Source organism: Peromyscus californicus, unplaced genomic scaffold (genome assembly GCF_007827085.1).
Source record: "Peromyscus californicus insignis strain IS unplaced genomic scaffold, ASM782708v3 Scaffold_6__1_contigs__length_162567912, whole genome shotgun sequence".
NCBI lineage: Eukaryota > Metazoa > Chordata > Mammalia > Rodentia > Cricetidae > Peromyscus > Peromyscus californicus.
In genome coordinates this window covers 20,191,408-20,219,301 of record NW_026294584.1, presented here as the reverse complement: position 1 = coordinate 20,219,301, position 27,894 = coordinate 20,191,408, and the positions used below count along the sequence as shown (strand labels likewise).

The 27,894-nt window shown below is 44.0% G+C and overlaps 1 protein-coding gene across 2 annotated transcripts; it reads left to right on the top strand.

Annotated features, from left to right (window-relative positions):
- Positions 1–1,980: 1,980 nt before the first annotated feature.
- Pon1 (paraoxonase 1) lies at positions 1,981–27,641 on the top strand. Of its 2 annotated transcripts, XM_052721256.1 has the most exons (9): positions 1,981–2,054; positions 9,935–10,005; positions 11,906–11,961; positions 12,333–12,501; positions 15,322–15,448; positions 18,588–18,788; positions 20,142–20,223; positions 24,057–24,185; positions 27,483–27,641. In XM_052721256.1, the coding sequence occupies exons 1-9, from the start codon at positions 1,981–1,983 to the stop codon at positions 27,639–27,641; spliced, it is 1,068 nt and encodes a 355-aa protein (XP_052577216.1). The 2 variants fall into 2 exon arrangements, with proteins under 2 accessions (XP_052577216.1, XP_052577217.1); XM_052721257.1 differs by lacking the exon at positions 18,588–18,788.
- Positions 27,642–27,894: the final 253 nt, after the last annotated feature.

Sequence of the window (27,894 nt, the reverse complement as noted above, 5' to 3'; positions counted from 1 at the left end):
TCCACAGCATTGCGTCATCAAACTCAGTGGCTCCTTCTCTCTTTCAATAGCGCCCAGCGCACTATCATACTGGACGCAGGTTATTGTTTCCATTAAAACACTTTCCCCTCTTGGAGACGATGACGGCCCTCTTCTCTCAGGCAGATGGTTCTGCTCCATGTGTCGTCTCCCACAATGCCTTAGCCTCATGCAGCTGGTAGCGAGTCCTTCCTAGAAGGTCCAAGAAGGCTTCGTTTGCATCCTCTTCCACGGAGGATACGGCAAGAAGGCACGTAGTAGCTGGCCATCCTCCCTTTCCAGTGGACCCTCCTGCAGGGGGGTTCAGTGTGTTACACAGGAGCTCAAGTCTGACAGCGGGTGTTCCCAGGGGAGCAGAAAAGCAGGGCAGGGGTTAGGTTATGAAGTCAAAGGCTTTCCTTGAGAATTACGGGTGATAGCTAAAGCACATTGGCCTCTGATGGGAATATTCTAGAAAGGGGAAAGAGATGAATGTTGCAGAAGAGAGAAAGTGCAACCGGGACCAAATGACTTGAGAAGAAAAGGGATGCAGAGCAGAGCGGGGGACCAGCCTCAAGTCAAGCAAACAGTCCCGAGGGTGGAGAGAAGAGCACTGAGCAGATGAGTGTGGCGTCTCCTCCACTGCGCCTTCCTTTCCCTTACTGATTTCATCTTAACTGGCCCCTGTGCACTCCCTCTTTCCAAGCTCTGTTTTCCTCCATGACCCATGTGCATATCTTCAGTGTACATGTCACTGTCCACAGCAACACAAATGCTGTCTTGATCTTCTTCCTTCCTTCCTCCCTCCCTCCCTCCCTCCCTTCCTTCCTTTCTTTCTTTTGGTTTTTAGAGACAGGGTTTCTCTGTGTGGCCCTGGCTGTCTTAGAACTTGCTCTGTAGACCAGGCTGGCTTTGAACTCACAGAGATCTGCCTGCCTCTGCCTCCTGTGTGCTGGGATTAAAGGTGTGTGCCACCACCACCCAGCTTTGATGTCTCTCCCTCTCTCTTCCTCTCTCTCTGTCTCTGTCTCTCTGTCTCTGTCTCTCTGTCTCGGTCTCTTTCTCTCTCTCTCTCTCTCTCTCTCTCTCTCTCTCTCTCTCTCTCTCTCTCTCTCTCTCTCTGTGTGCATCTATAGAGGTCAGAGGACAAGTTGCATCATTCAAGTCTAATTCCACCACACTAGTCCCAGTTATGGAATTCAGGTGGCCAGCCTTGGCAGTACGTGCCCTTACATTCTGAGCCATCTCATTGGCTCATCCCCGCAGTGATGATTTCTTTGACTGCCCTCATTGGATGTAACCCCCTAGAGACTTGTCATTCTTCTTAGCATCTAGAACAGTGTCTGGTTCATAGCTGATACTCAGTGTAATGCCAGCCAAGTAAGGGAGCTGCTGAATGGTGGAGTATTATATCTCAGAGAGCTGTACACGCGGAAGTGGCACCAGGAGAAGGCGATACTCTGAAATGATGGCATTGCATCGCAAGAGTTTCATGGTTCCATGGGCCACTTGGTGAGAACAGCCTGGGTCTTAGGGGCTCCAGCCACAACCCTCTCTTCTGTGTTGTTAATTGGCAGCTATCATGATGAAGTTCTGAGCCCTGCTGAGCCACAAGGATTAGGATTTTTTTTTTTTTTTTTTGGCACGAAGTGAGTGAACGGCTCACCTTTCTGGCTCATTTTTTTCCCATGGCTCTCTGTTTCCTCCAACTTACTTAATCCCCTCCTGACCAGTTTAGGCACCTGTTCTGCTTTTCTCTCCTTAAAGTTGGGGGATGGGCTGGGGTGGACAAGAGGAATGAAGCACCTGGCCAGGACCGTGCAGCAGGAGGACTCTGGCTGACCTGGAGCTGTGGCACCAGGGACGGCCTCAGGCAAGCTCAGGTTGGCCAATCCAGAGCTGTCCAAGCCTCTGGGCTGCAGGCCTCAGGATTGATCAGTCCCTGCGCTTGTCCACTCTCAGTCTGTCCTTCTGTCTCAGGCCATGGCCAAGCTGATAGGGCTCACCTTTGTGGGGTTGCTGCTGGCACTCTACAAGAATCACCAGTCTTCCTATCAGTAAGTTTGGTGGGGTGAGTGGGTGAGTGGGGTGAGGGGGTGAGTGAGAGGGGTGAGTGAGTGGGGTGAGTGGATGAGTGGGGTGAGTGGATGAGTGGAGTGAGTGGGTGAGCGAGTGGGGTGAGTGGATGAGTGGAGTGAGTGGGGTGAGTGGATGAGTGGAGTGAGTGGGTGAGTGGAGTAAGTGGGGTGAGTGAGTGGGGTGAGTGGAGTGAGTTGATGAGTGGAGTGAGTGGGTGAGTGGGGTGAGTGGGTGAGTGGGGTGAGTGGATGAGTGGATGAGTGGGGTGAGTGGGGTGAGTGGATGAGTGGAGTGAGTGGGTGAGTGAGTGGGGTGAGTGGGGTGAGTGGATGAGTGGGGTGAGTGAGTGGGGTGAGTGGGGTGAGTGAGTGGGGTGAGTTGATGAGTGGAGTGAGTGGGTGAGTGGGGTGAGTGGGTGAGTGGGGTGAGTGGATGAGTGGATGAGTGGGGTGAGTGGGGTGAGTGGATGAGTGGGGTGAGTGGATGAGTGGGGTGAGTGGGTGAGTGGGGTGAGTGGATGAGTGGATGAGTGGGGTGAGTGGGGTGAGTGGATGAGTGGGATGAGTGGATGAGTGGGGTGAGTGGGGTGAGTGGGTGAGTGGGTGAGTGGGTGAGTGGGTGAGTGGGGTAAGTGGGGTGAGTGGATGAGTGGGTGAGTGGGGTGAGTGGATGAGTGGGGTGAGTGGGGTGAGTGGATGAGTGGGTGAGTGGGGTGAGTGGGGTGAGTGGGTGAGTGGGGTGAGTGGATGAGTGGAGTGAGTGGGGTGAGTGGGTGAGTGGGGTGAGTGGATGAGTGGATGAGTGGGGTGAGTGGGGTGAGTGGATGAGTGGGGTGAGTGGATGAGTGGGTGAGTGGGGTGAGTGGATGAGTGGGGTGAGTGGGGTGAGTGGATGAGTGGGGTGAGTGGGGTGAGTGGGGTGAGTGGGGTGAGTGGGGTGAGTGAGTGGGGTGAGTGGGGTGAGTGAGTGAGTGGGGTGAGTGGGGTGAGTGAGTGGGGTGAGTGGGGTGAGTGGGGTGAGAGCTGCGCCCCATGGTCTCCACCTCTGCCAGCTCCAGAAGCACCTCCACACCCTAAAGTAGCTCCAGGTTCTTAGCAGGAAAGTCTACAGCTGTAGCAAACCTTCCTGACTTAGAGAACCTCAATTTGAGGCTCCACGGAGGGAGACAGACAGAAAGCCGGCTTGTGGACTGGCCCACATAGAAGGAACCATTCCCTGGTGTGGTCCACACACTCCAATGGGTGCTGGGCTGGAGCAAGGGGCCATCATGCTCGTGAATACTGGACTGGTTTTGCTTTGAACAAGGTATCTTGGGCAAATCATTTTGCATCTCTAACAATGAATGCTCCAATAAACCGGACATAGTGGCATACACTTACATAGAAAATTGCCAACAAGGAGCCCAGGACTCAGTAGCTATTCAGTGGTATTTGCTCCTACTTCCCTTGAAAGCATTTAATAACCCACCAGGGTGTTAATGGGCTGGAGGCTGAGAATGTGTGTGAAGTTTCAGGATAATCTCTCATAAGGGTTCAAAGTCTAGACACCATCCTACTCCAAAAGGCTTAGTCAATACTATTGTGTTATTTACTCTGAAGTAAAAAATTAATCAACATGGACTATTGGGATTAAACAGTTATATAATCTTATGGACTAATTAGAATTCTTACCCACAGAGTTGGGGTTTGTAAATTATTATTTCTTAAATCACAAAATATTAGAAAAGTATTTGGGCTTGAAAAACTTGCATGTATAGTATATGTTTGTGTGTGTATGGCTGTACCTGCCCATGTGTGCACCTGGGGAGGTCAGAGATTGGTGTTAGAAATCTTCTTCCATCACTCTCGACCTCATTTTTTTTTTGGGGGGGGCAGTTTCAAGATAGGGTTTCTCTGTGTAGTTTTGCATCTTTCTTGTAGACCAGGCTGGCCTCGAACTCACTAAGATCCACCTGGCTCTGCCTCCCAAGTGATGGGATTAAAGGTGTGCACCACCACCGCCCAGCTTCGACCTCATTTTTTTGAGGCAGGATCTCTCACTGAAACTAGAGCTCCCTGACTGCCGAGATTGTCTAGTTGAGGAGCCCCAGAGGTCTACCTGTCTCTGCTTTGCAATGTAGAATTACAGGTGTATACTGCTGCATCCTGCTTTTTTCATGGGTGCCAAGGGTGAGAACATAGGTCCTCATACTTCTGTAGCAAGCATCTGAACCAAAGAGCCATCTCTATAGCTTGATTTGGGCTTTTAACTGCTGTAAAAATCAGTTAAATTACAGACTGGGAATTGTGTGCAGTCTCCTGGAAGATCTCTGACAGGAGAAAGAAGGGACACAACACCCACTGACCAGAAGCTCTAAAGCCTCAACACACACGAGGATCCATGGGTCTCAGAGGTACCCAAGACCTCCCTGGATAAGCAGAGTCTCAGGCCCCAATTTCCATGATTGAATCTGATCAGTAGTACTTAGCAATGCCCCCACCATGGGAGATTTGTTTGCTCTGTAAAGGACACACAAACCTTGCTTTCTGGAACCAGAGCCTGAGGGATGGATAAAGACCTACTCCTATTTTGGAGACAATGCACCTGACCTCAGGAAGATCATGAATCTGCTGCCCAGGGAAGAGAAGAGAAAAATGGGACTGTGTCATATCAGCACATGATGGCAAGCCCTGACCTCAGAGAAGATACAGGCTTCTTCAGAGATGGACTGTATGTGGGCAGGGGTGTGGTGTGCACATGAGAAGGTGGAGGAAGGTCACAGCAATCTGCTCAGGACCAGCCTGTGCCTTGCAGGATTTCCTGAACATCTGATATGGGAGAGGCAGAGAGGAAGAAATCAGGGTTCTGCTTCACCTCTGTAGTCAGTTCAGGCATGTGGCTTTTCATGATATTTATCATAGAAATCTAGAGAATGCCTAGGACAACACAGAACATTCCTTGAAGATGTGAGACACTGAGAACCAAAAAGCCTCCTGCCTAGATTTGCCACCACAACGTGTAAGACCTCTGTGACCAAGCTAGCATTAATTCTTCGACATATCTCTGCTACCTCACACTCACGCTAGGTAGTATGTCCTCTAGGCAATGATGGGGGTGGACTCCCAGCAACATGGATAAGATCTCATTTCTGCAACTTTCAATTTATTTTCTCATGTGAATGCCAAGAAAAGTTACAAACCTGTTTCTGTACCTGAAACTCATGGAACAATAACACACATCGCACTAGGACATACAAAACCAGGCACGCAATGAGCTCCCTGCAATCATTCGCTTTCACACTTGTCATAAGTGACCTCAGAAATCCACCACACGAGTCTAGTGAATGATACTTGGTGTGTTAGTCAGACCCTTTGTGACTGTAAAAAAAACCTGAGAGAAACAAGTTAAACAAAAAAGACTTAATTTGGCTCCAGGTTTTGGGAGTTGAAGCCTGTGGGGTTTGGTTCACAGCAGTGAGCCTGCTGTAAGGAAGATCAGGATGCGGACGTATATCTTAGTTAGGGTCTCTCTTGCTGTGAAGAGACATCATGACCACGGCAACTCTTGCAGAGGAAAACACTTAATTGAGGTGGCGGCTTACAGTTTCAGAGGTTCAGTCCATTATCATCATGGCGGGGAGCATGGTGGCATGCAGGCAGTCATGGTGCTGGCCATATCTTGATTAGAAGGCAATAGAAAAGTGACTGTGACATTGAGTGGTATCTTGAGCATAAGAGACCTCACAGCCAGCTCCCACAGTGACACAACTTCCTCCAACAAGGCCACACCACACTCCAACAGAGCTACACCTCCTCATAGTGCCACTCCCATTAGCCGATGGTAGCTAATTCCATTCAAACTACCTCAGGATGGTAAGAGCAGGGGACAGAGAGCTACTTATCACATGATGGCCTTAAGCAGAGAGAAACAACCAGAATAAAATGCTTGAGGACAAGATAGATTTTCAAATTCACAGGCCCAGTGGCCCACTTCCTCCAACCTTGCCCACCTTCCATAGTGTCCATGATCTCCAAAGAGTCCATTCAATTATAGATCCATGAATGCATTACTCTTATTAATTAGATCAACACCATCATGACCCAATCACTTCCTAAAGGCCCCATCTCTGAGCATTGCACTGAGACCATACCTTCAACACATGAGCATGTTGGAGATAGTTTATATAATATTTGAATATTACCTTAATTTTTGACACTATGGCTAAGGCTGAATTGTCTTCCAGACCTGCTGGCCCCATCAGTATATCTTTACCATCTTCTCTGTCTGATGTACTAGACTGAGAGTGTTACAGAACAGCTCAGTAGACATCAGCTGAATTCCCTCCTCTACAAGTTCTATGTTCACATTGGAAGCCACATTGGAAGTAATGTCATGTAGCATTACTCACCAATTTAATAATTTAGAGGGAGCAACAAGACCAAAAACTAATTATTAAAAAGCAGCATGATAGGGGCTTGATAGACATTTATGTCATGTTCCATGAAAACGAATGAAGGAGCTACTGATCTCATCACCAAAGACCACAGGAGGCTATGGAAGGCAGAAACAAGCTATAGATGATGAGGGAAAGGACAGCCAAAGTGAAGCAAAAAATGTAGGCTAATGAAAAGGGTACAAAGGACAAGTAGGAAACAGAGTGCTTTGAATCTTGAGACTTGATATCCTGTCTGTGTTGTACCTTTTAAATTAAGGGGTCACATCTGAATGGCCTGGTGTTTGATGTTTTCACATATAGAACAAGGAAAAGGTGAGAGAGAAACAGAGAGAGAGAGAGAGAGAGAGAGAGAGAGAGAGAGAGAGAGAGAGAGAGAGAGAATCAGAGACAGAGTGAGAGAGGATGCTGTAGAGATTGAACCCAGAATCTTGACTATGCCAAGCAAGTCCTCTACCTGAGCTATACCCCCAACTTGGAAAATATGAATCTTTATTTTGAGAAGTGCTTGAAGGATTAAATAAGGAAGTATGTGTAAGTGACCTTAGCATGTGGGGTTTGGCACGCAGTAGCCTTCATAAAGAAATCCAGATAAATGAGGAATGCTTGATAGTACATGGAAGTACCTGGGTCCCAGAGTGCCATCATAGCTTAAGAGTCTAGTGTTCTTTGGCAGGGAGTCAGTGTCTATTTGTACAGAACAGCTCACAGCAAAGTTTATGTGATTTCTGGATGGACTTCAGAGGCTTCGGAATCAGGGACGCAACTCTGACATTGAACTTTATTTATGAGATCCAGAACACTTGTCCTTGACAAGCTATTTCCTAATAATGTAAGAGCGGCCGCAAAGCTGACAGCTAGCCACAGGCTTGCAGGTGGATGAGTGTTCGGATGCACCTTTGTCTCTGCAGTGGTGTCGTCTGTAAACCATGCCCAGTGAGAGGGCTGAAGGCAGACTGGCCTGCGTGTTTGTCTTCCAATTTTGGCTTAACCTCTTCTTAACTGCTTACTCTTAGCCATCCGTAATTAGGGAAAAGAATACCAGAGAGGGGTGTTTGAGAGTTAAAAGGGGACCTGAAGTGTGCCGTCAATGACATCCTGTTAGAATCTGGCTTGGTTGGACTATAAGTTGGCACCCAGAGTAAGTGGGTGCAGACCTCCTCTCCCCTTGCCTGCTTTGGGCTCCGACTCACTGTACTCACTGTGACGAGTCTGATGAGAACGGCCTGATGAGAACGGCTGAGTCAATTGGCTTCTCTCTGTCCGGTGTAAACCTGTTGTACTCGATGGACCTCGTGAACTAGATACCACCTTACTCTTCTTGTGTGCTCCGACTCTAAAAAATCACTGGCTCCTTCCACAAAGTTTAACCCATTCAGTGATTTCACGTGCTTGAAGTTCTTCTTTGTGACTCACTTTGCCTTGTGTTCTGACCTTTGCTCTTAATATCTTGAACCTGTTCTTTGTCCTTTATTGAGGCACTCTGCAAACATTCACTGTCTGTTTCCCCCAAAAGTGTTTTTCCTAGTGGCAGGTCACAATATCAGCATGGGAAATCAAGACCAACATTTTAAATTGAGTGGAACTGAAAAAAACAAAACAAAACAAACAAGAAACCCCTTAAGAACTAAGAACATACCACATGGGGCCAGAGATACAGCTCGGAGGTAAAGTGTTGCCTCTCATGTGCGAAGCCCCGACTTCAATCCCTACCAGAGGAGAAGAAAAGCATGTATTCTAAGGATTAGGAGGATTATGTTGTGAAACTTGTTTCGTGTGTGTGTGTGTGTGTGTGTGTTGTTGTTGTTGCTGCTGTTGTTTTTAGGTATGTGCACAGACACTGTCTGCATCATCTAAAATGCTTTTCCTAATACGGCTCTCAGTCTGAAAAGCTGGTAAGCCATTGTTGTATCACTTTTCTTTTATTTCTTTATCATAAGCTTTTATGATGACAATGTCAAATTGTAGTCCAGCAGCATTTTTTCAATTTTCCTTTTCTGACATGCTTCTTAGATTTCCAAGTCACAGGACAGATCCCAACTTTTCCTGAGCTGATTCCTGTCACTGAGGGAGCATGGCCTGCCAGCATGCCCTGCATTTCTCATCTGTTTGATTATGTATGCTTCTCTCTCATCCATCCCTGTGGGTTTCCATTCTGGTCCTGCACTGGGACAAACTCAGGTGCTCTCACAGAGGAGAATACTCACCTGCACTTATACCTCATTTGTCCAGACTGTCCTAGACTATGGAATTGACAGCCACTAACACGAGGGTAGAAAGATCTCAGTTCTTTTTTCTGAAGAAAGGACACACCCTCAGTTCTTACTGTCCTTTGCATTTGCAGTCACAGTGAGGACATTTTATATAGTGACAGTGTTTATTCACTGCTGGCTCATCTTCTGTGAGACTAAATTGCCAACAAGGTAAGAAGAGAAGCTCTCAGCCCGTTGCCAGTCAACTAAACTCGCCAGGGACTCTGGGATAATTGTCACTACTTAGCAAGGCTGTCCTAGGTTGTTTGTTCTAGAAGCTGCATAGCTGGTCTGGCCTTCCCGGCTTCTTCCACATGCCACAGCAATGGCTTTGCTCTGTTCAGGAGCCTGCTGGTACTTCACTCTCACATTTGTTCATTTTCCCTTCGTCCTTCACTCAAATATTCCCCATGATGCTTATGTCCTCAGATTCAACAAACTGTTTCTTTTCCTCTGTTTACATATATGTATAAATATGTAAATATGTCTGCTTACATAGAGGTGCTTGCCCACATGTGTGATGCCTTTTTGCATGCTGTGCCTGAAAATGACTTTCTGAAGTTGTATAAACAGTCTTATAACACACCTGCATTTTCATATCTAAAAAGCAAATACCTCATCTGGGCCGTAGAGTCAGACAGAATAGAAAATACATATTCTTGAGTTATATGGAAGGTATCCCCATATTTTAATGTAAGCATTTGAAATTGCTTGTATTTACTGTATGGTTTTCAAATATTTAACTGATTGGGAACTATGAAGTAGCATATGTACTTAGAGTCTAGATGTTTAGAGAAATAGCAAGCTCTTCCTACGGGAAGCTCTCAGCCGTCAGTGGCGTTAACTGGAGCTCTGCTGCAATTCAGTCTAACTTCCCACAGCGGAATTCAAGTACAACTGATGGAATAGTTCCCGCCAAGGTGCACAGAGTCTGGAGAACGCCACGTGCCTCTTTATGCATCTGTCCTCCTCTGCACACAACTGTCCTCACTCAACTCTGTGTTGTACCTCAGGGTCCCCACTGGTCTTGAAGAATCACAGCTGCCCAGGAATATTAACTTGGGGGGATACCCAAGGCAAAACACAGTTAAGGAGAACTTTGTGGACCTACTTTTGTGCCTCAACTCTACCTTCTGAATTTTTTATGTGTATTTTATTCTTTTCTCCCTTCTAGAAGAAGATTAAATGCTCTCCGCGAAGTAACTCCTGTAGACCTTCCTAACTGCAATTTAGTTAAAGGAGTCGGTATGTACATAGACGAGGAAGTGCCAGATTTCAAATGCAAGGATATTATCTCACTGTATATTTTACTAATGCTCTAGTTCAGTTTTAGTTAAAGGAGTCGGTATGTATATTGACGAGGAAGTGCCAGATTTCAAATGCAAGTATATTATCTCACCATATATTTTACTAATGCTCCAGTTCAGTTTTGTCCAAAATTACAACATTGAATCAGGAGTGTAATACAGAGTCAGGAGTTGCTTACAAATGCCATGCACTTTGACTTTTGACCTCACACATGTATTACCAAGATGCTTCCATTTTTATTGGGTTTTGTTTGGTCAACAGAACAAAAGCTATGTCCAGAACTATAGTTTCATGGCAACAAAACCCAAGGAGCTGGCAAAAGGGAGAGGAAGGAAAAAGATTAAAGCCTAAAATAAAGAATGATTTTTTAATGAACGCTCTCACAGGCAGTTACCACAAGGCTTTTTCATGTGCCCCCTCTTTGATTGTTGGTGAGGAGACTCTTTTCCAGAACTTCTCAGCAGATTTCCCCTTAGATCTCATTAGGCAGAGCTGGGGGACAGGCTGATGTTTAGCTGCAAAGGAAGCCGGGAAGATAATTACTGGTGTCCATCCTGGGAGGCAAGACCTGTCAGCAAAGATAAAAAGGTGGCGGAATAGTAACCCCTGGTAACCAACTCAGAGCATCCCAGAGCTCAAGTGTGCATCTTGTTTCAGCCAACCAGCTAGCTTTGTTAGTGGAGGTCAACTCATTTGAGATCCATGCTTTTGCTGTATTTCGGTAGTGGTTGTTGGCTTCTGCTTTTAGGTTATTTGTCTGAGATGATGATAGTGCAGAAAGTGAGTCAAGAAGACTCGTTTAGGTAAGATTCTTAAACGTGAGCAGATCTCTTACAGCACAACATTTTTTCTCGGAAAGTGTAATATTGCTGTCAAATATCCCTGAGTAGCTGAAAAATATACACGCCCATTAAGGGTCTGACTACAAAAACAAATACTTCATTTGTCTCTGTATTAATTTAAAGTTTTAAAATTTAAATGTATTTAAGGGGTAACTCGCTTGAAAATATATTTTATTGGTATTTATACTTAGCAAGTACATGCTACCAACTATCAGTAAAATATCCCCACCTAAAAACAAAAATTTTGGGTTTGCTTGTATTTCTAACATAGTTTTCAGATGTTTAATTGATTTGAAACTACGATGTACTTGGAGTTTATGAGTTCAGGAGTTTAGGCTAATACCAACTCTTTCCAAATAATCAAATGTTTTATATTTTGTGAGTTTCCATGGACTCACAAATATATATGAGAGATCTTGATTCTGAGATAAAAAGCCATCAATTTGAAGCAAGTATATGAAGTGCAAATCGTCATTGTGCTTGTTGATGATATTAATATTCTTTAAAATTCCATATAGTCAAGCCAGGCACAGTGGCACATGTCTCTCATCCCATCACCTGTGAGAGTCATCCTCAATTTACAAAGTGACTTCAAGGCTAGCCTGGGTTACATGAAACTCTGCAAATAAATATAAAATTCATTGTTTTTGTCGTGATTTTGGTTTTTCCAGACAGAATTTCTCTGTGTATCAGCCCTGGCTGTCCTAGAACTTGCTTTGTAGACCAGACTGACCTCGAACTCACAGAGATCCTCCTGCCTCTGTCTCCCAAGTGCTGGGATTAAAGGCATGTGTCACCACCACCTGGCTAAAATTCATTCTTTAATGTTCTTATGATCACATTCATCAATTTGAATGAAAGGAAAGCTTCATTCTGAACCTGGCAAACAGGAGCTCATATAGAGACCCATTTTCAAGTGAGAGGAGATAAGCAGAAGGACTGTCAGCTTCCTGCAAAACCTTGAAACAATCTGTCCTTCTGCTTCCTTCCTGCAGAAACAGGTGCTGAAGACTTAGAGATCCTCCCTAATGGACTGGCTTTCCTAAGTACTGTGAGTGTTTGCTCTTTTACTGTGTTCTAGAACATTTTCTGGGACTGGCAATTTAAGTTTTCCTTAGGCCTTCTGTAGAGCAGTGTCCACTTTCAAATGAGATGGGTGATCACCTTACTCTCTCATGGGGCGGGGAGTTGTGTTGTACTCACCTAGGACTTGGCTGAAGGTGATGTGAAGTGTGTAGGGGATAACCATAAAGGAGCCTTTGGCTTCCAGAGTGGGCCTGTCATACAAGTCAGTCAGTTAAAAGGTGGCCCTGTGGTCACCTGTGGCCCAGAGCAGTTGTCATGGACACACATATCAATCAAAACCTCTTGGCTCTTGAAGTATCTGTGATATGCCTGCTTTTTCTCCACTGTTCTTTTAAGGGACTAAAATATCCTGGAATAAAAAGTTTTGATCCCGATAAGCCTGGAAAAATACTTCTGATGGACTTGAATGAGAAGGACCCAGCAGTGTTGGAATTAGAAATTACAGGAAATAAGTTGGATAAATCGTCATTCAACCCTCATGGAGTTAGTACATTCACAGATGAAGGTAATATTGAATAAAAAAATTTAAAGGGTAAAAGTATGCCAAACAATAAATACTTTTTCTCATTCTATGAAAGGCTAGTCATGAATAATTTTTATGGGTTTTGCCTTACCTCCTGTTTTAAGTAAGCAATACTAAAATCATTTCAATGCTTGAAAATGCTAAATATCTCAGATGTGTAAAGCCACTGATTTCATAGACTAGTAGTATTCACATTATGTCTATAAAATAATTATATACTCAGCTTTAACTGCAATGGGCTTTCCAGGTCAAACAATCGGAAGATGCAAACATCTGCAGCCAGTTTTTCCAGCCCCGAATCCTTGCTACAGTAGACAGAGTGACACCTCTTCCCGGCACCGCTTTCTCAGCCCATCCCTGGGCGCTCTCTTCACTGTTCAGAAGCTCATCTTCATTCGAGGCTTCCAGCTGCACCTGTTCCCCCACCCACCATGCCATCACTCACTGCCTTTCCCTGGGTGCTTGGTGCCATTTCCTTTGCAGTATGGTAATTCTCAAATTCAGGTACACACAGAAACACCTGGAAATGTAAAAATCCCAATGCACAACCTTCAGCCCCAGAGAATTGAATTCTGCCGGCTTGATGGTGGCTGGGGCAATGGTTAAGACTTGTCCAGGTGACAAAAATGTTCATTTATGCTCGTTGTCTCCATTCCCTCCTCCGCTTCTTCCCTTCCCTCCCCTCTCTCCCTTTCTTCCATCCTTCCTCCCACCTGACTTTTTTCTATTACCCACTTTCACCTTCAAGAGCATCACCCCTACCTGATAATCCAGCTTCTGTGAGCAGCATCTGCTCTTCCTGACAGCATCCCCTTAATCAGTCACTGTAACTCTTTGAGAGTTCCTCATAGTCTCAGTTCAACCTTTTGCTGCCTCTTTATTTCCCTCATCCAGACATTTCAACCTAGTGTCACTGTCTGTGCCTGTATTCTAGGAGACTATCCACAAATATGTGTTATCAACATTATTTTCCCTTTAGATGCTCAGTCCCATGCTGAAAGTTCTTCCTAGATACTTCCATTTGTGTTCCTCTCCTATGACCACTTTAAACTAAAAATGTCAAAAAATGATTATATACGTGTGTGTGTGTGTGTGTGTGTGTGTGTGTGTGTGTGTGTGTGTGTGTGTGTGTGTTACCAAACTCTTTGGTAGGTGGCTTTTGTCACCGGAGCCAGGCTTCTTTTTATGCCTGCATTTAGACCCACTTTCAGGGCTCTCGGGATTCAGTTGTGTGGGAGTCCTGAGCACTGACCATTTGCTTGTACATAAGGAGGTGTTTTCACCTTTTTACCTCTTTACAAGCAGTTCCAGCGTGACACTCTTCTTGCACACGGATCATCTATAAACATTTTGGGGATCAACTTCTAAAGGGAGAATCTTCTGTATAGAATATGAATCCTGGTTTAATTCCCACATTTATGTGGTGTCTGACTTCCTTGCTCTTCAGCTGTCCCCAGGGCTTTTGCTGTGTCCTGTCAAATGCCTCTCGTGTCCTCTCCTGTCCTTTTGTGGTCAGTGTTATTCTGTTAACATGGATGCTCCTCTTTCTGAATGGGGTTCCTACTGCAGTCTCAAGCCGTGTCCTTACATGTTGATGGTCACAACTGATAAAACCTAGATCCTACCCCAATCCCCAGCAAGACTGCTCCTGCACACCCCCTCCGTGGCCCCAGATCCCTCACTTCTCTGGGCTCTAATCACTACTTCGCTATTAAGTGACTATATCAAGGACCTCTTGCCTCAGAGCTTCCGCAGATTCTCTTCCCTCAACTTGGAATATTCTTTCTCCAGATCTCTGCACAGTTTCCTCTTGTTTCATTTAGCTCTCTGCTCTAATACTATCCTGTTGGAAAGAAGGTCCCTAACTGCTATGAAGAAGACACTACATTACCCTCTAGTTCTTTATCATATGACAATATTCCTTTGTAGTATCTAAACTTAACACCAATGAAAAATACATGCTTGTTGAATGGGTCAATCAAAAATATCTGAGCTGGCTTTTTGGTTCACATCTGCTAAATAGTGTATCACTTTCCTTTAAATACCAATTTGATGATCTCAGAGTTTTTCAGAGATACCCCACTGCTTCCTCTTTTTGCCTTCCTCCTCATCCTCCTCCTCTTCTCCTTGAGACATGTTCGTTCTTACTCTGTAGCCCAACAAGCAACTCTCCTGCCTCCACCAACTAGGATTAGAAAGTGAGCCACCACTCTCTTCTCACTACTTAGGCAAGTAGCCTGGCATCACATTTTCTCTGGCCACATCTGCTTTACCACGTAGAGCACTTTCTTTCATGCCCAAAGTCCTCCTCTATCTCTCACACATTCTCCCTGAGGCATTTGCCATCTTCCACTGTGAAAATTACCTGCGAGTTCGCCATCTGCTGTGGAAATTACACAAAAGCTCACCGTCCATTGTGGAAATTCCACGCAAGCTCACTGTCTGGTCCAGTTCTCACACCCTCAAATCCTTTTACCTCAACTTAATATTCCACGAAGATCACTTGAACTATCACAGCTTAACAAGCTGTCTGGAGTTTCAGTGCCGGTGATGTTCGTTCTGAAGTTCGGGGCTTTTTTTCTCTCCTGTGAAGCTGTGAGTCTTCAGAGGTTGTCACTACTTTTTCCTTTAGCCACTTTTCTTAGGAGCAATCACAAACGCTTTTCTCTACAAAGATGAAAATATTCCATCTGCCTGACATCCTAAGTACTAGTTGGAGGTGGGTTGAAATTGCTTTGGGGAGGGGAATGACAGTTGAGAGCTTCACTAATGCTTCAATTTTTGTTTTTCATCTCCTCGCAGATAATGCCGTGTACCTACTGGTGGTAAACCATCCAGACTCCAAGTCCACTGTGGAGGTGTTTAAATTTCAAGAAGAGGAAAGATCGCTTTTCCATCTGAAAACCATCACACATGAACTTCTGCCTAGGTACTGTAGTGCCTTGTATGTACAGGTCCCTTGATGGTGGAAAACAGCTCCCTTACATTTAGCTTTTGATCTGGGCCAGGGCAGACCCCTTCTGAATGTTCTTCTTCAGAACTTATTGAAACTCTGCAAGCCTAAGAGCGGGCTCATTCCCTTCTTCCCTCACCTACTGCGTTTTGGGTAGTCACTATAGCTTAGATGCCATCCTCAAGATCTCTATCAAGCCATTCAAGAAATTAAAAAACAAAACAAAACAAAACTGCTTCTTTACAAGACCAATCTCAGATGGTCTTGTTCTTTCCAGTCAGATATACAAGAGAAGATCCCAAACTCAGTGCATCTTAGACATCCTTATACAGCATCTACTAGTGGTGTGTTGTGCATCATTTATACTAATACTGGTTTCCATGCTAGATTCCTGGACAACATAACATGTGGGAAAAGTAGACACCCAAAGATATCAATTGTTGCCCACCCAACACAAAGTCAACCTTCTCACTTAGCCTATGAAGAATTGGTCTATGGACCCATTGAATGATTTAAGATAATCTAATATCATCTTCCCAATAACTTTTATAACTTTTATTATGGTTTTCTAGAATTCTAGCACCTTCTTGTATAATTTAAGAACAGCATTCATCCACCTTGGTATTTGTACATTTAGATCTGTACTTGTTGCTGGCTCCTGGCAAAGTCTTGGCATCCGGTATGCACTGTTTGACCTGGGAATCCCCTCTCCCACCTCACTCGGCAGATGTGATGATGAGGAAACAGAGTATAAAACAGTTACTAGATAAAGCTTGACTAACTAGTTACTGGCCAAGTAGGGCCCAAAGCCCAGGGTTTCTGCGTACTAGGATGAGATCAAATGGAGAGAATCGGTTAGAGGTAGAAATTTCTATTTATACAACAAGTGTATTTCAGGAGATGGGGTATAGTTCAGTTGAAAGAATACTTGCCCAACATGCACAAAACCCTGGGTTCAATCCCTAGCACTAAATACAGCAGGCATGATGGTACATGTCTGTAATCCCAGCCATTGGGAGTTCAAGGCCATCCTCAGCACATAAGGATTTTGAGGTCAGGCTGAGATACAAGATATATATATATATATATATATATATATATAAAATTTTAAAGAGAGAATGAGGCCTTCAAGTATCTGAAGAGCCCAAAGAATATTCGGGGGAAGACATGTAAACTGAAGAAGCTGACGGAATGATGGCAGCAGACAATGGAAGGAGCCTCAGGTAGAAGTCAAGTGGTATGCAGACGGCCTAAACACGTGGTTTATTGACTGCTTGAGAACAGCTTCTTAATTTGGCATTATTATGACAGCATATGTGGATTTAACTGTTCTTGAGACCTGGCCTATCTGTGCAGTTGCCTTACAAGCTCAGCCATTAATATAGCTGGGATTAGCTTGAAGCCAGAGCTAGCCCTCTGACTCACAAGAAATCATGAAAATTATTACTATTATTATTATTTTTAGTCACCAGTATTTCCAGTTTTGCAGAACAGGGATTTGTTTTCTGGGTCACATGTGAAAAAACTGTGGATTGGTAGCACAGAACATAGAACCAGACCACAAATAATCAGAGTGCCACAGTCAACTAGAATTTGGCTCTTTCTACCAAAGGATTAGTCATGCACATTTGTAGCTTTGTATTTTAGGGTTGTTTATAGTATTAATATTCGAATTACTAAACCTGTAATAAGCTAATCATGTTAATAACAACATCACGACTTTTATTATTGGTCCTTTATGTATGCCAGAAACGATGGCAAGGCCTTTATACTCACTGTTCCATTTCATCTTTACCCGACATGCCAAACTACAGAAAAAACACTGAGTTTCAGGAAGTGGCTCAAAGTTGGGTGACATGCTGTGGCCCCACGTTGTGACCATAGCACACAGGCTCAGATTCAAACAGTACATCCAATTTCAAAGCCATTGCTCCAAACCATTCCCATCTGCTCCTTTTCCATGGAGAGCTGCATACTAATTTCTAAACTCTGCTTTTAAAAAGAGAAATAAGAGCAGCTTGTCAGTTTTTGTCCGAAACCTGCATAGACTCATCGTACCTCCATGGACGTTTTCCACTGTGGTAATAGTAGCTGATGCTGATGGAAGACTTGGTGAGTCTGGCTCCCAGCAAAGCTGACAGCTCTGTCTCATTGTAATTCCCACCGTGATTCCACAGTTGAGATTCCGACCACAGGCTTTTCTAACGAGCTGTGTGAGTTGGAGGGGAAAATCGTTTATGCTCTCCTTACAGATGAGAAACTGAGGCTCTGTGTACCATCTCACTCACTCCTGAGCCCTGGCTGCGTCAGAGCTGACGCATTTACTGCTATGCACTCTGCAGCAGAGTAAAGCTCATTTTCTCTCAGATCATGGCCCCAGGGAACTTCTGTCACCTCAATCAGCAAGGAATGACTCACTTATGGGTTTGCTATTGTACCTATTAAAGCTGAAAAATAGACTCATATATCTTACGTTTTCAGCATCACAGAGACAGAATCCTAATGAGAAAGAAAAGAGCCAAACATCCTATTTTTGAACGTTCTTGCTCATGGACTCGTTCAGTTAAGAGGCATGAAACTTCACGGCAAATGATAGAAGAGGCCATCATCCTTCCTTCCCTGATAAGGAAACTGAGGCCATAATATACGAAAGGATTGATTCTCCCTTAGATCACACAGCTAATAAGGCTGGAACCACAGTGCTACCAGATCAATGTTTTTATTCCCTGTTACAATAGGCAAGCCATTGGACTTATAGGAGTCAGTGTCATGTGTGCTGAATCATCTTGCCCTGCTTATGATCTCTGGCTTAATTCAATATTTACTGAACACACACACACACACACACACACACACACACACACATACACACAAACAAACACACACACAGCGTTACATTTATACTACAGCTAGTATTATTTTCATGTCTCAGTATTAATAATCAGATCTTATTATCCTTGGAGATTGGCTAGGACTGATGTCATAGCTATCCCTGTTGGTGTGAGGACTCCATTCCATATTTTGACTTTAAGGCTAGACTTTAATGACTACCAATGTCTAATCCTATAATATGTGCTATCTTTCTGTGTATAATTGTGTGTATTTTTAATTGCAGCATCAATGATATTGCCGCGGTTGGACCTGACAGCTTTTATGCCACAAATGATCACTATTTTGCTGACCCATACTTAAAGTCCTGGGAGATGTACTTGGGTCTGTCATGGTCCAATGTTGTTTACTACAGTCCTGATAAAGTCCAAATAGTAGCAGAAGGATTTGATTTCGCTAATGGCATTGGCGTTTCCCCTGATGGCAAGTATGTGTGCCTTCTGTACCACAGTGGGCTTCTTTGGATTCTCCTCACACAGCTTTAGAACATAGTCTTTTCCTATGTAATATGATTATCTGTTGTGCTATGTTGGTAAGATGAGACTGTAAAGCAAGACACTGGTTCCCTCCCAGGACCTCTTCCTCCCTTAGTTACTTTTCTATTGCTGTACAAAAGACTCCTCAACTAAGGAAGTTTATAAAAGAAAGCATTTAATTGTGGGCTCGCAGTTCCAGGTGAGTCTATGGCCAGCATGGCAAGAGGCAGGCAGGTATGGTGCTAGAAAAGCAGCTGAGGGCTCACTTGCTGAGACCAAACCCACAAGGTGTGTGTGGGGGGGGGAGGTCTTGCTGAGAATGCCACAGGCCTTTTAAACCTCAAAGCCCAACCCCAGTGACACACCTCTTCCAACACATCTCCTAATCTTTCCCAAACACTTCAACCAACTTTTAAACAACCATTTAAATATATGAGCTTATGGGGACCATTCTTGTTCAAACTACCACACTTACCGTATGAAAGAGTCAATGTAACTATTAGTGATGTAGTCCACTACCTCATGTTGGTTTTGCAACAAGCAGTTCACAGATCACTATTGGTCTGGGCACCACAGTTTGGGTAGCATTGATGAACATAGAAAATCCGTTTATCATCCATCTATACTCTCCCTCATCTTCTTTCATCAAAAATTTCAGAGCATCAGTAACAAAAAAAGTAACATGGGCAGTTTTCTGTTCATATCGTCTCTAATCCTCACAGAAGATAACTAGCACCCCACTTCTCTCTTTGTTCTAGAATATACTGTGCTTAGTCTTATCAAAAATCTTTAGGGTGTAAAGTGTTATACCTTGTGCACATCACTGAACTCATGTTTGGATCAGGCTCAGAACAGGAAGAGAGAAAGACTTCTTTGCATTGAGGCCAAACCCTTGTCTTCTCTCATACTTTCTCTGGCCTGAAACAGAAGACCATCATTAAGAGGGTTTCCCGGTGCTCCCCAAAGCCTGAACTTTCTATCTTCTGACATGAAGAACCTTGGGCTTGCCACTGGGTTAACAAGTCAAAGGCAACAATGTACAAGGCCAATATAAAGAGCAGACGTTTGCTTTACGTTTCTTCCCTGCTGACCAAGGATGAATACCTTGCCACCTTAAGGAATGACTTTTCAGTGATTAAATGCTTCATGCCCTATAGACTCACTGAGTTCTTTAGAGTTGAGTTTGCTTTGAGATGAATTTGATTTTCTAGTTTCTAAGCAAAGTTTCACCCCAAGATGAGTTATCACAACTCACCTCTTGGCATCACTTCAAGCGCTTTGACGGGGCTCTTTCTTCTTTGAAGGCATGTCTATATAGCTGAATTATTGGCTCACAAGATTCACGTGTATGAAAAGCATGCTAATTGGACTTTAACTCCATTGAAGGTAAGACGTATTAACACTGTAAGTTTGCAGAGTGATAATTAGATTCTAATTGATTTGTGAAATTAAAAGTGAGGAGAAAGGAATTTTCTAATTGGAGTGGGTGAGAAGCAATTTTTCACTGATTTATTAAGAGCCATCAGTGCCATCATGTGTTTGTTGTTCACTTTTGCTCCCGGCAGAGTGGGAAACAGCAGCCCAGGCATCTCACACAGGAAACTCGGAGACTTTCTGTTCCAGAGAATTTTAAGATGGGTTGTTTCCCAGGTCCCTTCCTTATCTGCATCTACTTCTTTTCTCATTCTCCTTCTCCCGCTCTCTCTCTCTGTCTCTCTGTCTGTCTGTCTGTCTGTCTCTCTCTCTCCCTCTCTCTCTGTCTGTCTGTCTTTCTCTCTCTCTCTCTCCCTTCTTGGAGATAGAGATGCCAAGAAAAGAGTCTCCACTTGTTTGTCACATCCAGCTCCCCTCGGCACCAGCCACATACTCACAGTGGCTGCAGGTGACCTGGCTACTTCCAGATGTGCCGCACTGCCACCTCTACTTTCTCCAGCTGTTCCGAGGGATCCAGCTGCAGACTCTGAGCCCTCGTCTTCCTAGTGTCTGTGGCTCTCATCTCTTTCACTTCTTATTAATACAGCACTTCAGTGAGACCTTCCCTAACGACCTGAACGACCGACAGCTCCCTGCTCCCCACCACAGGTCTTGACTTCTTGCTGGTTTTATTCTTGCCTTCAGTTTTCATTCCATCACACTACACATCTTACTAGTCTTCTTTACTCTCTATATGATCCACCAGGGCAGATTTCTTTTTCTGTTTGTTGCTGGAAGAGTTCCTAACACCTAATAAGCATTCAGCAAACATTTGTTTAATTACTATGGTGGGGTTGGCTGCGTATCAGGGCTTCATCTTCTGCCCCCTACTAATTCTGGTCTAGGCTAAAAGTTTTCGTTAGAAAGTGTATCGCACAAAGGGGAAGAAGGGAGACTTACGTAAACAGAACATTACAAAGTGGCCCCTGTCCCTGCAGAGCCACAAGACACCATGCTGCCAACACCCATGCCCACCACATGAAGTGCTGTCACTGCCAATTGCATGCCTGTTACTGTCACCATGTCCCAGGGACTGTCACAGGGGGCCTCACTCAGAGAAAATTGCCTCAAAGCAACATCAAATCGAACATCGTGTTTGACATTAGAAATCACTGGCAGAGCTAGTTTAATATTAGCTGCAGAGAAATGAAATTTCACACACTCCAACTGGCTTAGGGAATAAAAGCAAACTGTGCTTATAACAACAGATACCTCTGCAAGGTGAAAGTTAAGGAATTTTGTAATAAAACCCAATTCAATATACACTCAACACAGAATGTGAGGGCTTTGCTCCTGTAGGGGCGGGGGCCAGATGTGGCTTCCACATTTGGTACCGGAACAGGACTCTCTCTCATCATTATAGTCAACCTAGCAGAAGCCACCCTGTCAAATGTAGTGATACTCACTCTTTGGCGGTGGTGGCGGGGTAGTTATTATGTGAATTAACATTAGTTCAGTAATATTTTAGAATGCCAAGAGATTTGAAGAACTTGTTGTGGATAATTATCAAATCTGTGATGAAGGTGAATGGTATATGTCTAGCGCCAAGTGTGGTGTAGTCCTACACTGGAATCTTATTCAGTTTTACAAAGGAAGGATACAAAAATGGATGAAGCTTAAGACATTATGCTAAGTGAAATAAGCCAAACATAAAAGGACAGAGAGCACGATTTTACTTATTTGAAGTACCTAGGGCCAGGTATGGTGGCTCACACCTGTAATCCAGCATTCGGGAGGCTAAGACAGGAAGATTCCAAATTAGAGGCCACCTTGAGTTACATAGCAAGAGCTTACCCCCCAAAATAAAATAATTAAAGTAAGTTTAATAGTTTAAACTCATTGGAGCAACAGAATGGTGGTTACCAGACGCTGGGAAACGAGGAATGATCACTTAATGGTTGCAGAGTATCTCTTGGGACAATTCGAAGTTCTAGAGATGGCTAATCATGACAGTTACACAGACATGTGCCTGTACCTGATGCTGCTGAATTGTCCTTTTAGAGAAGGTTATGATGGCAGGGAATATGTTACCTGCATTTTACCATAGCAAAATGAATTCTGTTCCCCAAGACTCTAAGACTAAGAGCTAGCCACAGTGCAGTCAACTGGAATTCTCAAAATACTGGAGTGTTAACATGAAAAACCAAAACCAGCTCCTTATTAAGGCATTCCTTTTAGGTGGTCCTGGGGACTGCAGAACCCAGGCCCTGGTAAGGAAAGGGACAAGAAAGGGGAGAGCACTTTTCTGCTGAGCTACCTCATCAACATGCCTATGTCTTATTTAGACTTAAGTATCTTCCACATGTCTTTGTGGCAATGTGAGATGAGATGTAGATATCCCTTGCAATTATATCATCATCATCATCATCATCATCATCATCATGGCTAGGTATTGAATATTTACAGGGTAAGAGTTCATTTCTGGACCCAGAGCAGCCTGCCTGATAGATGGTGACTGGTCTTCGGCAGGAGCTCTGTCTGTCTAGTCCTCTCACTCCAGGTGCTGAGCTGAGTGCCCTGCAGCGTATGTGGTACTTGTGTGCAGAGTGGATGGGCTCCTAGGCCTCCGTCCCACTCTTACCTCTACGGGTGTTCTCAGCAGGCTTCTGTCCACCATGGAATTTACCAGTGGCAAATCCCCTGCTCCATGCTAACAGCAGAACCCTAGCTAACACCTTTCCCTCACTTAAAGAAGCTAATGTAAGCCTGTAAAGGAGAAAGCTGGCACTGGGCGGATGGCTCCTGGGGGCTGGAGAAAGCCAGGAGCAGATTTTGACCTGGGAATGCTTGCTCAGCCACTTCCTGTAGTTAATGCTGCCTGTTCCCAGGCTGAAGGGTGACAAGCCTCCTGACAGTGAGAGTGAGGCTCTGCCAGGTTGCTGAGCCCTCTAATCCCTTCGTGGACATGTGGGGACAGCTCTCATTTTGAGCAGGAAGTGGAGGGCAGTGGCAGCACATTGCACTTGCCTACGCTCAGGCCTTTCCGGAGAGTCACGACCAGTGATTTCCAGGGTCCCTGGGTACTGAATCTGTTGGACTCAGAAGTACATGAGCAGATATTGTTTCTCCGGTGAGAGTTCGAGGTAAACAAATAGATGGGATTTCTTCCCCGGCGAAGGCAGCCAGGATGATGAATGGTGGAATTAGGGATCGTTGCTATTATTTATGACGCCGGTGCAAAGCCAGGACAGCCATCTGTGCGGTGATCATGCATTTGCAGCTTATATTTAGAGAAGAAACAGCAAAAAAGAGCAGGGAGCTGAATCACTTCAGGAAACGAAAGAACAAACTTGCCCTCAACTTCAAGAGAAGAATTCGACCCTAGGTGATCATTTCTTCCCCGGGTACACAGCCTATGATTAACCATGAAGGAACTTATATTGCCTCCATTATCTTCCTCAGAAATGAATCTACATTCATTGTTTGTTTTCGGAATATTTGTAAACATATCACATGCACATGCATCTTTAGAAAGAATGGATTTATCCTGCACTTAATTTTATTTTTTTAGGTTTTAGGTTCATGTACAAATGATTTCATTTAACTCTTAAGAGTCAGTCTTTGTTTTGTAAATCATCCCCTGCACCCAGCTTGTCTTTGAACCCAGAACAATGCTAACATTGACAGAAGGCCAGATGCATCCCTTCAGTGTAGCTGAGGTGGGAGGAATTGTATCCCTGGGAACAGCAGTGTGCTGGCCTGCAACAGAACAGCCTCTGGCCAGCTCTTCATATTGACCTTGGCAGGTCCTCGACTTTGACACCCTTGTGGACAACATCTCTGTGGATCCTGTGACAGGGGACCTCTGGGTTGGTTGCCATCCCAACGGGATAAGGATCTTCTTCTACGATTCTGAGAACCCTCCAGGCTCAGAGGTTAGTTTGCATGATGCAGTGGACACAGGGGCTTGCTCTAACTACTGATTTTCAACTGAAAACCAAATTCTTACTTGTGTGTGCAAATAACAGAGAGCTCACGGACAGATGATCCAGGTTCTCAGAGGTCAAAAGGGCTTGTGGAGGTGTTCTGGTGAGAGTCCGAAAGGGCACAGGCAGTTCTTTATTGCTTGGTAATTTTTTTTTTTTAAATCAAGGTGTGAGCCCAGTATAGGGACACCAACAGGAGCTGACACAGTAACACAGGTGTGTGTGTGTGTGTGTGTGTGTGTGTGTGTGTGTGTGTGTGTGTGTGTGTGTGTTTGCAGGAAATGGCTGCCAAAGGCAGAAGGGAATGAATACTGTGTTGGGAGTGTAGCTCAGGGGAAAGCACTTATCTAGCATGTGTGAAGCACTGGGATTGATCCCCTTGCACTGGAAAAATAAAAACAAATAAAATTAACACACACACACACACACACACACACACACACACACACACACAGAAGTGTTTCGAGGAAGGTGGGCACCTTGATGAGAATTTAACCAGCTAGAAGTCATCCAGGGGGACAAAGGCTGGGGTTGGGGAACTACCTCAGGTCCTCAGACCCTCCAAGTGTGCAAGAAGCCAAGCTGGAGAGGCCCCTCCATGCAGGCCTTGGTGCAAGTCACAGCCTAGAGAATGTGGGCCTGAAGGGCTGTGTTAAGGACATCCAGTTATTGGAGGAACTCACTACTGAAGTAAGGTCTACATGGTGCCCACATCCTTATTTCCAACTTGGAAATTCATGCTAATTTAAAAAAATACAGTGGTGTCACACAGCTAGGCTGTATCCATTTGTTATCCATTCCCCACATAACTTTCCCTTACCTGGCATCAGTACCCCATCCAGGGTATTACTACAGCTTCTCTCAATATCTATGATGGACTATGTCTGTGACTCCTATGAGTACAAAAATCCATAGATGCTCAAGTCCCTTATATGAAGTTATGTGGTATGTTAACATGATTTATGCATATCCATCCTCCTGTATACTTTATGTGTGTATATGTATATTATATATATACTTTATATATAATCGTGTGTGTGTGTGCGCGCGCATGCGCGCGCGCGCATATATATGAGGAAGCCAGAAGTCAATGCTAGCCATCGTCTTAACTGCTTTACCTTACTTTTTGAGACAGGATTTCTCATAGAACCTGGAGCTTGCCAGGTAGCTAGAAGCAAGCCAGGGATCCTCCTGTCTCCACCTCCCCAACACTGGGATGACAAGCTCAAGTCTCCATGCCCAGTTCTTTATGTGGTGCTAGGGGTCTGAACCCAAATAGTCAGGTAGGCACAGCAAGTGCTCTTACCCACAGAGACGTCTCCTCGGCCCCTCCTACACAGTGTTTGTTTTTGTTTCTCAAAACAGGGTTTCTCTCTGTAGCTCTAGCTGTCCGGGAACTCACTCTGTAGACTAGGCTGGCCTTGAACTCACAGAGATCCACCTGGCTTTGCCTCCCAAGTGCTGGGATCAAAGGCATGTGCCACTGTTGCCCAGCTCCTCTCCATATCACTTAAAACACCTAACATACTGTAAATGCAATATAAATAGCTATACTGACTTTTTAAGGGATAGTAAAAGAAGTTTTTACTTGATATACATGTGTGTATAACACACACACAGACACACACACACACACACACACACACACACACACACACACACACACACACACAACCTCCCCCTATATATTTGTATTGAAAGAAGTCTAATATTAATGGCTCCTGACCCTATTATCTCCAAATTTACAGGAAATTATGATTGTGTTTGTTATTATCAATCTTTTTGTCTTTTGGTAGATTTCCGCTATTAGGCTTGCTCAGCTGTATTTTAATAGAATTGAAGAAATGTATGCTGCAGGGTGTTCAGTATACAAAACTGAGCAGAATCTTCAGTTCTAATTGTTCTTGCTTATTAGCTCATTTGGTGAACTTGGGTCCTTTGCTCTACCAAGGATTTGGTTTGGTTTTCTGGAAAAAAACAATTCCTTTCTAATGATGAATTTGATAAGGGAAATAAAATGTAATAATTTGAATGCACCATCTAGTGCCCTGCCCCCATAGATCAACTTCTTATGAACAGGAGGCTTATTAAACCGAGGTGCATCCTTAACTGTTAATAATTTTTAAGTAACATGTTAACATTGCAGCAATTTCCTAAGACATGTATCTGTGGTGCTAGCTATATTGAAAAGTCATCTGGACCTTCCCATTGATCCTTTGACGCCCAGGCCTTGGCTTCCCTAGCCTGCTACAGTGGGTGTTCTGTGATATAGGTTTCTTTTCTCCAAGTCACAGTATTTTATCATTGTCAAAGAGAATTTAGAAGTAATTTGGTCTCACCCATCTAATTCTCCAGTGAAGGCACAAATGGGAAAGGAAAGCCCCAAGACTTGACCCATGTCCCCTGCCTCAGTAAGACACCCTCCATATTAGGTTTTGTTATATAGAATTGCTTTATTACCCCAAAGGACCAAGCACTAGCTATGCCATATGGTGAATTTAACATGAATTGAAATACATGGTCAGTAATAATGTAACTAAATTTCTCAGTTAAGTAAAGGAAATAAAACTTAAAAATCTTTTCTACTTAGAGGCAGGACCTTAACTCAAAAGAGTGCATAAGTATGCTACAGATAGGTGGCTTCTTGGGTCAGACTTTCAAGTTTCTTTGTCTACATTGTAAAACCAGATATTTGAAGGCATAGTGGTGCATATGCACCTATAATACCAGCACTCAAGAGCCTGAGGCAGGGAGTGCAAGTTCAAAGCCAGCCTCAGATATGTACAAAGACTGTCTCATAGGTAATCAACCAACAGACCAAATAATCAAAACATGACTCCCCACTTACCCCTAACAAAATTTCAGGGTGAGCATCCACGTTCCTAATTTATCTGAAAACACACAGAACAGGCCTAATGCCAGTCAGGCAACTATCTAACTACGGCTCACGTCCCCCTCCCCCATATTACTGTGTTCCCTACTATGCCCTAAGGTCTCATATCCAGGCTGTGTTGCTTACTTATATGCCCTACCTTACCCATGTGTGTTCGTATGCTCGCTACTGTTGTTAAAGATCATGTAGCCAAAACTTGACCAATCACATATGAGGAAAGAGCTATCTTAAAATAATTTTAGAATAGAACACAATTACATGAGATAATGTGGCTAAGGGGGAAAAAACTTCAAGTTTAAAGCTGATTTAAATGACTAAACAAAAATATTAACTTCATCTTATTTCTTTGATAGGTGATTCGAATCCAGAACATTCTATCAGAAGAACCTAAAGTAACTGTAGTTTATGCAGAAAATGGCACAGTGTTGCAAGGTACTACAGTTGCCTCTGTGTACAAAGGAAAACTGCTTATTGGCACTGTGTTCCACAGAGCTCTTTACTGTGATCTGTGACAAGCTGATTGCACCACACCATGGACAATGAGTCCATTATTTCAATCGTTTTCCATATTGAAGGTGCCTATCACAGTGATCTCTGCTGACCAATGAATGTTGACATTAAACTTAGAAGGTGTGGGAGTGTTTACTGGCTGCAGATGTGAACAGCAAGGATTTCTTTAAAGTTAGTCTTGAACTACTTGAAGACTTCATTTATCAATAAAAACTCTTTCACCAAAATGGATAAATCTGTCAAGTCTACATAATT

Coding starts and splice junctions, on each gene's coding strand:
- Pon1 (XM_052721256.1), top strand. CDS start 1,981: ATGGCCAAGCTGATAGGGCTCACCTTTGTGGGGTTGCTGCTGGCACTC. Junction 11,962..12,332: donor GACTGGCTTTCCTAAGTACT/GTGAGTGTTTGC, acceptor TGTTCTTTTAAG/GGACTAAAATATCCTGGAAT. Junction 18,789..20,141: donor GGCGTTTCCCCTGATGGCAA/GTATGTGTGCCT, acceptor TCTTCTTTGAAG/GCATGTCTATATAGCTGAAT.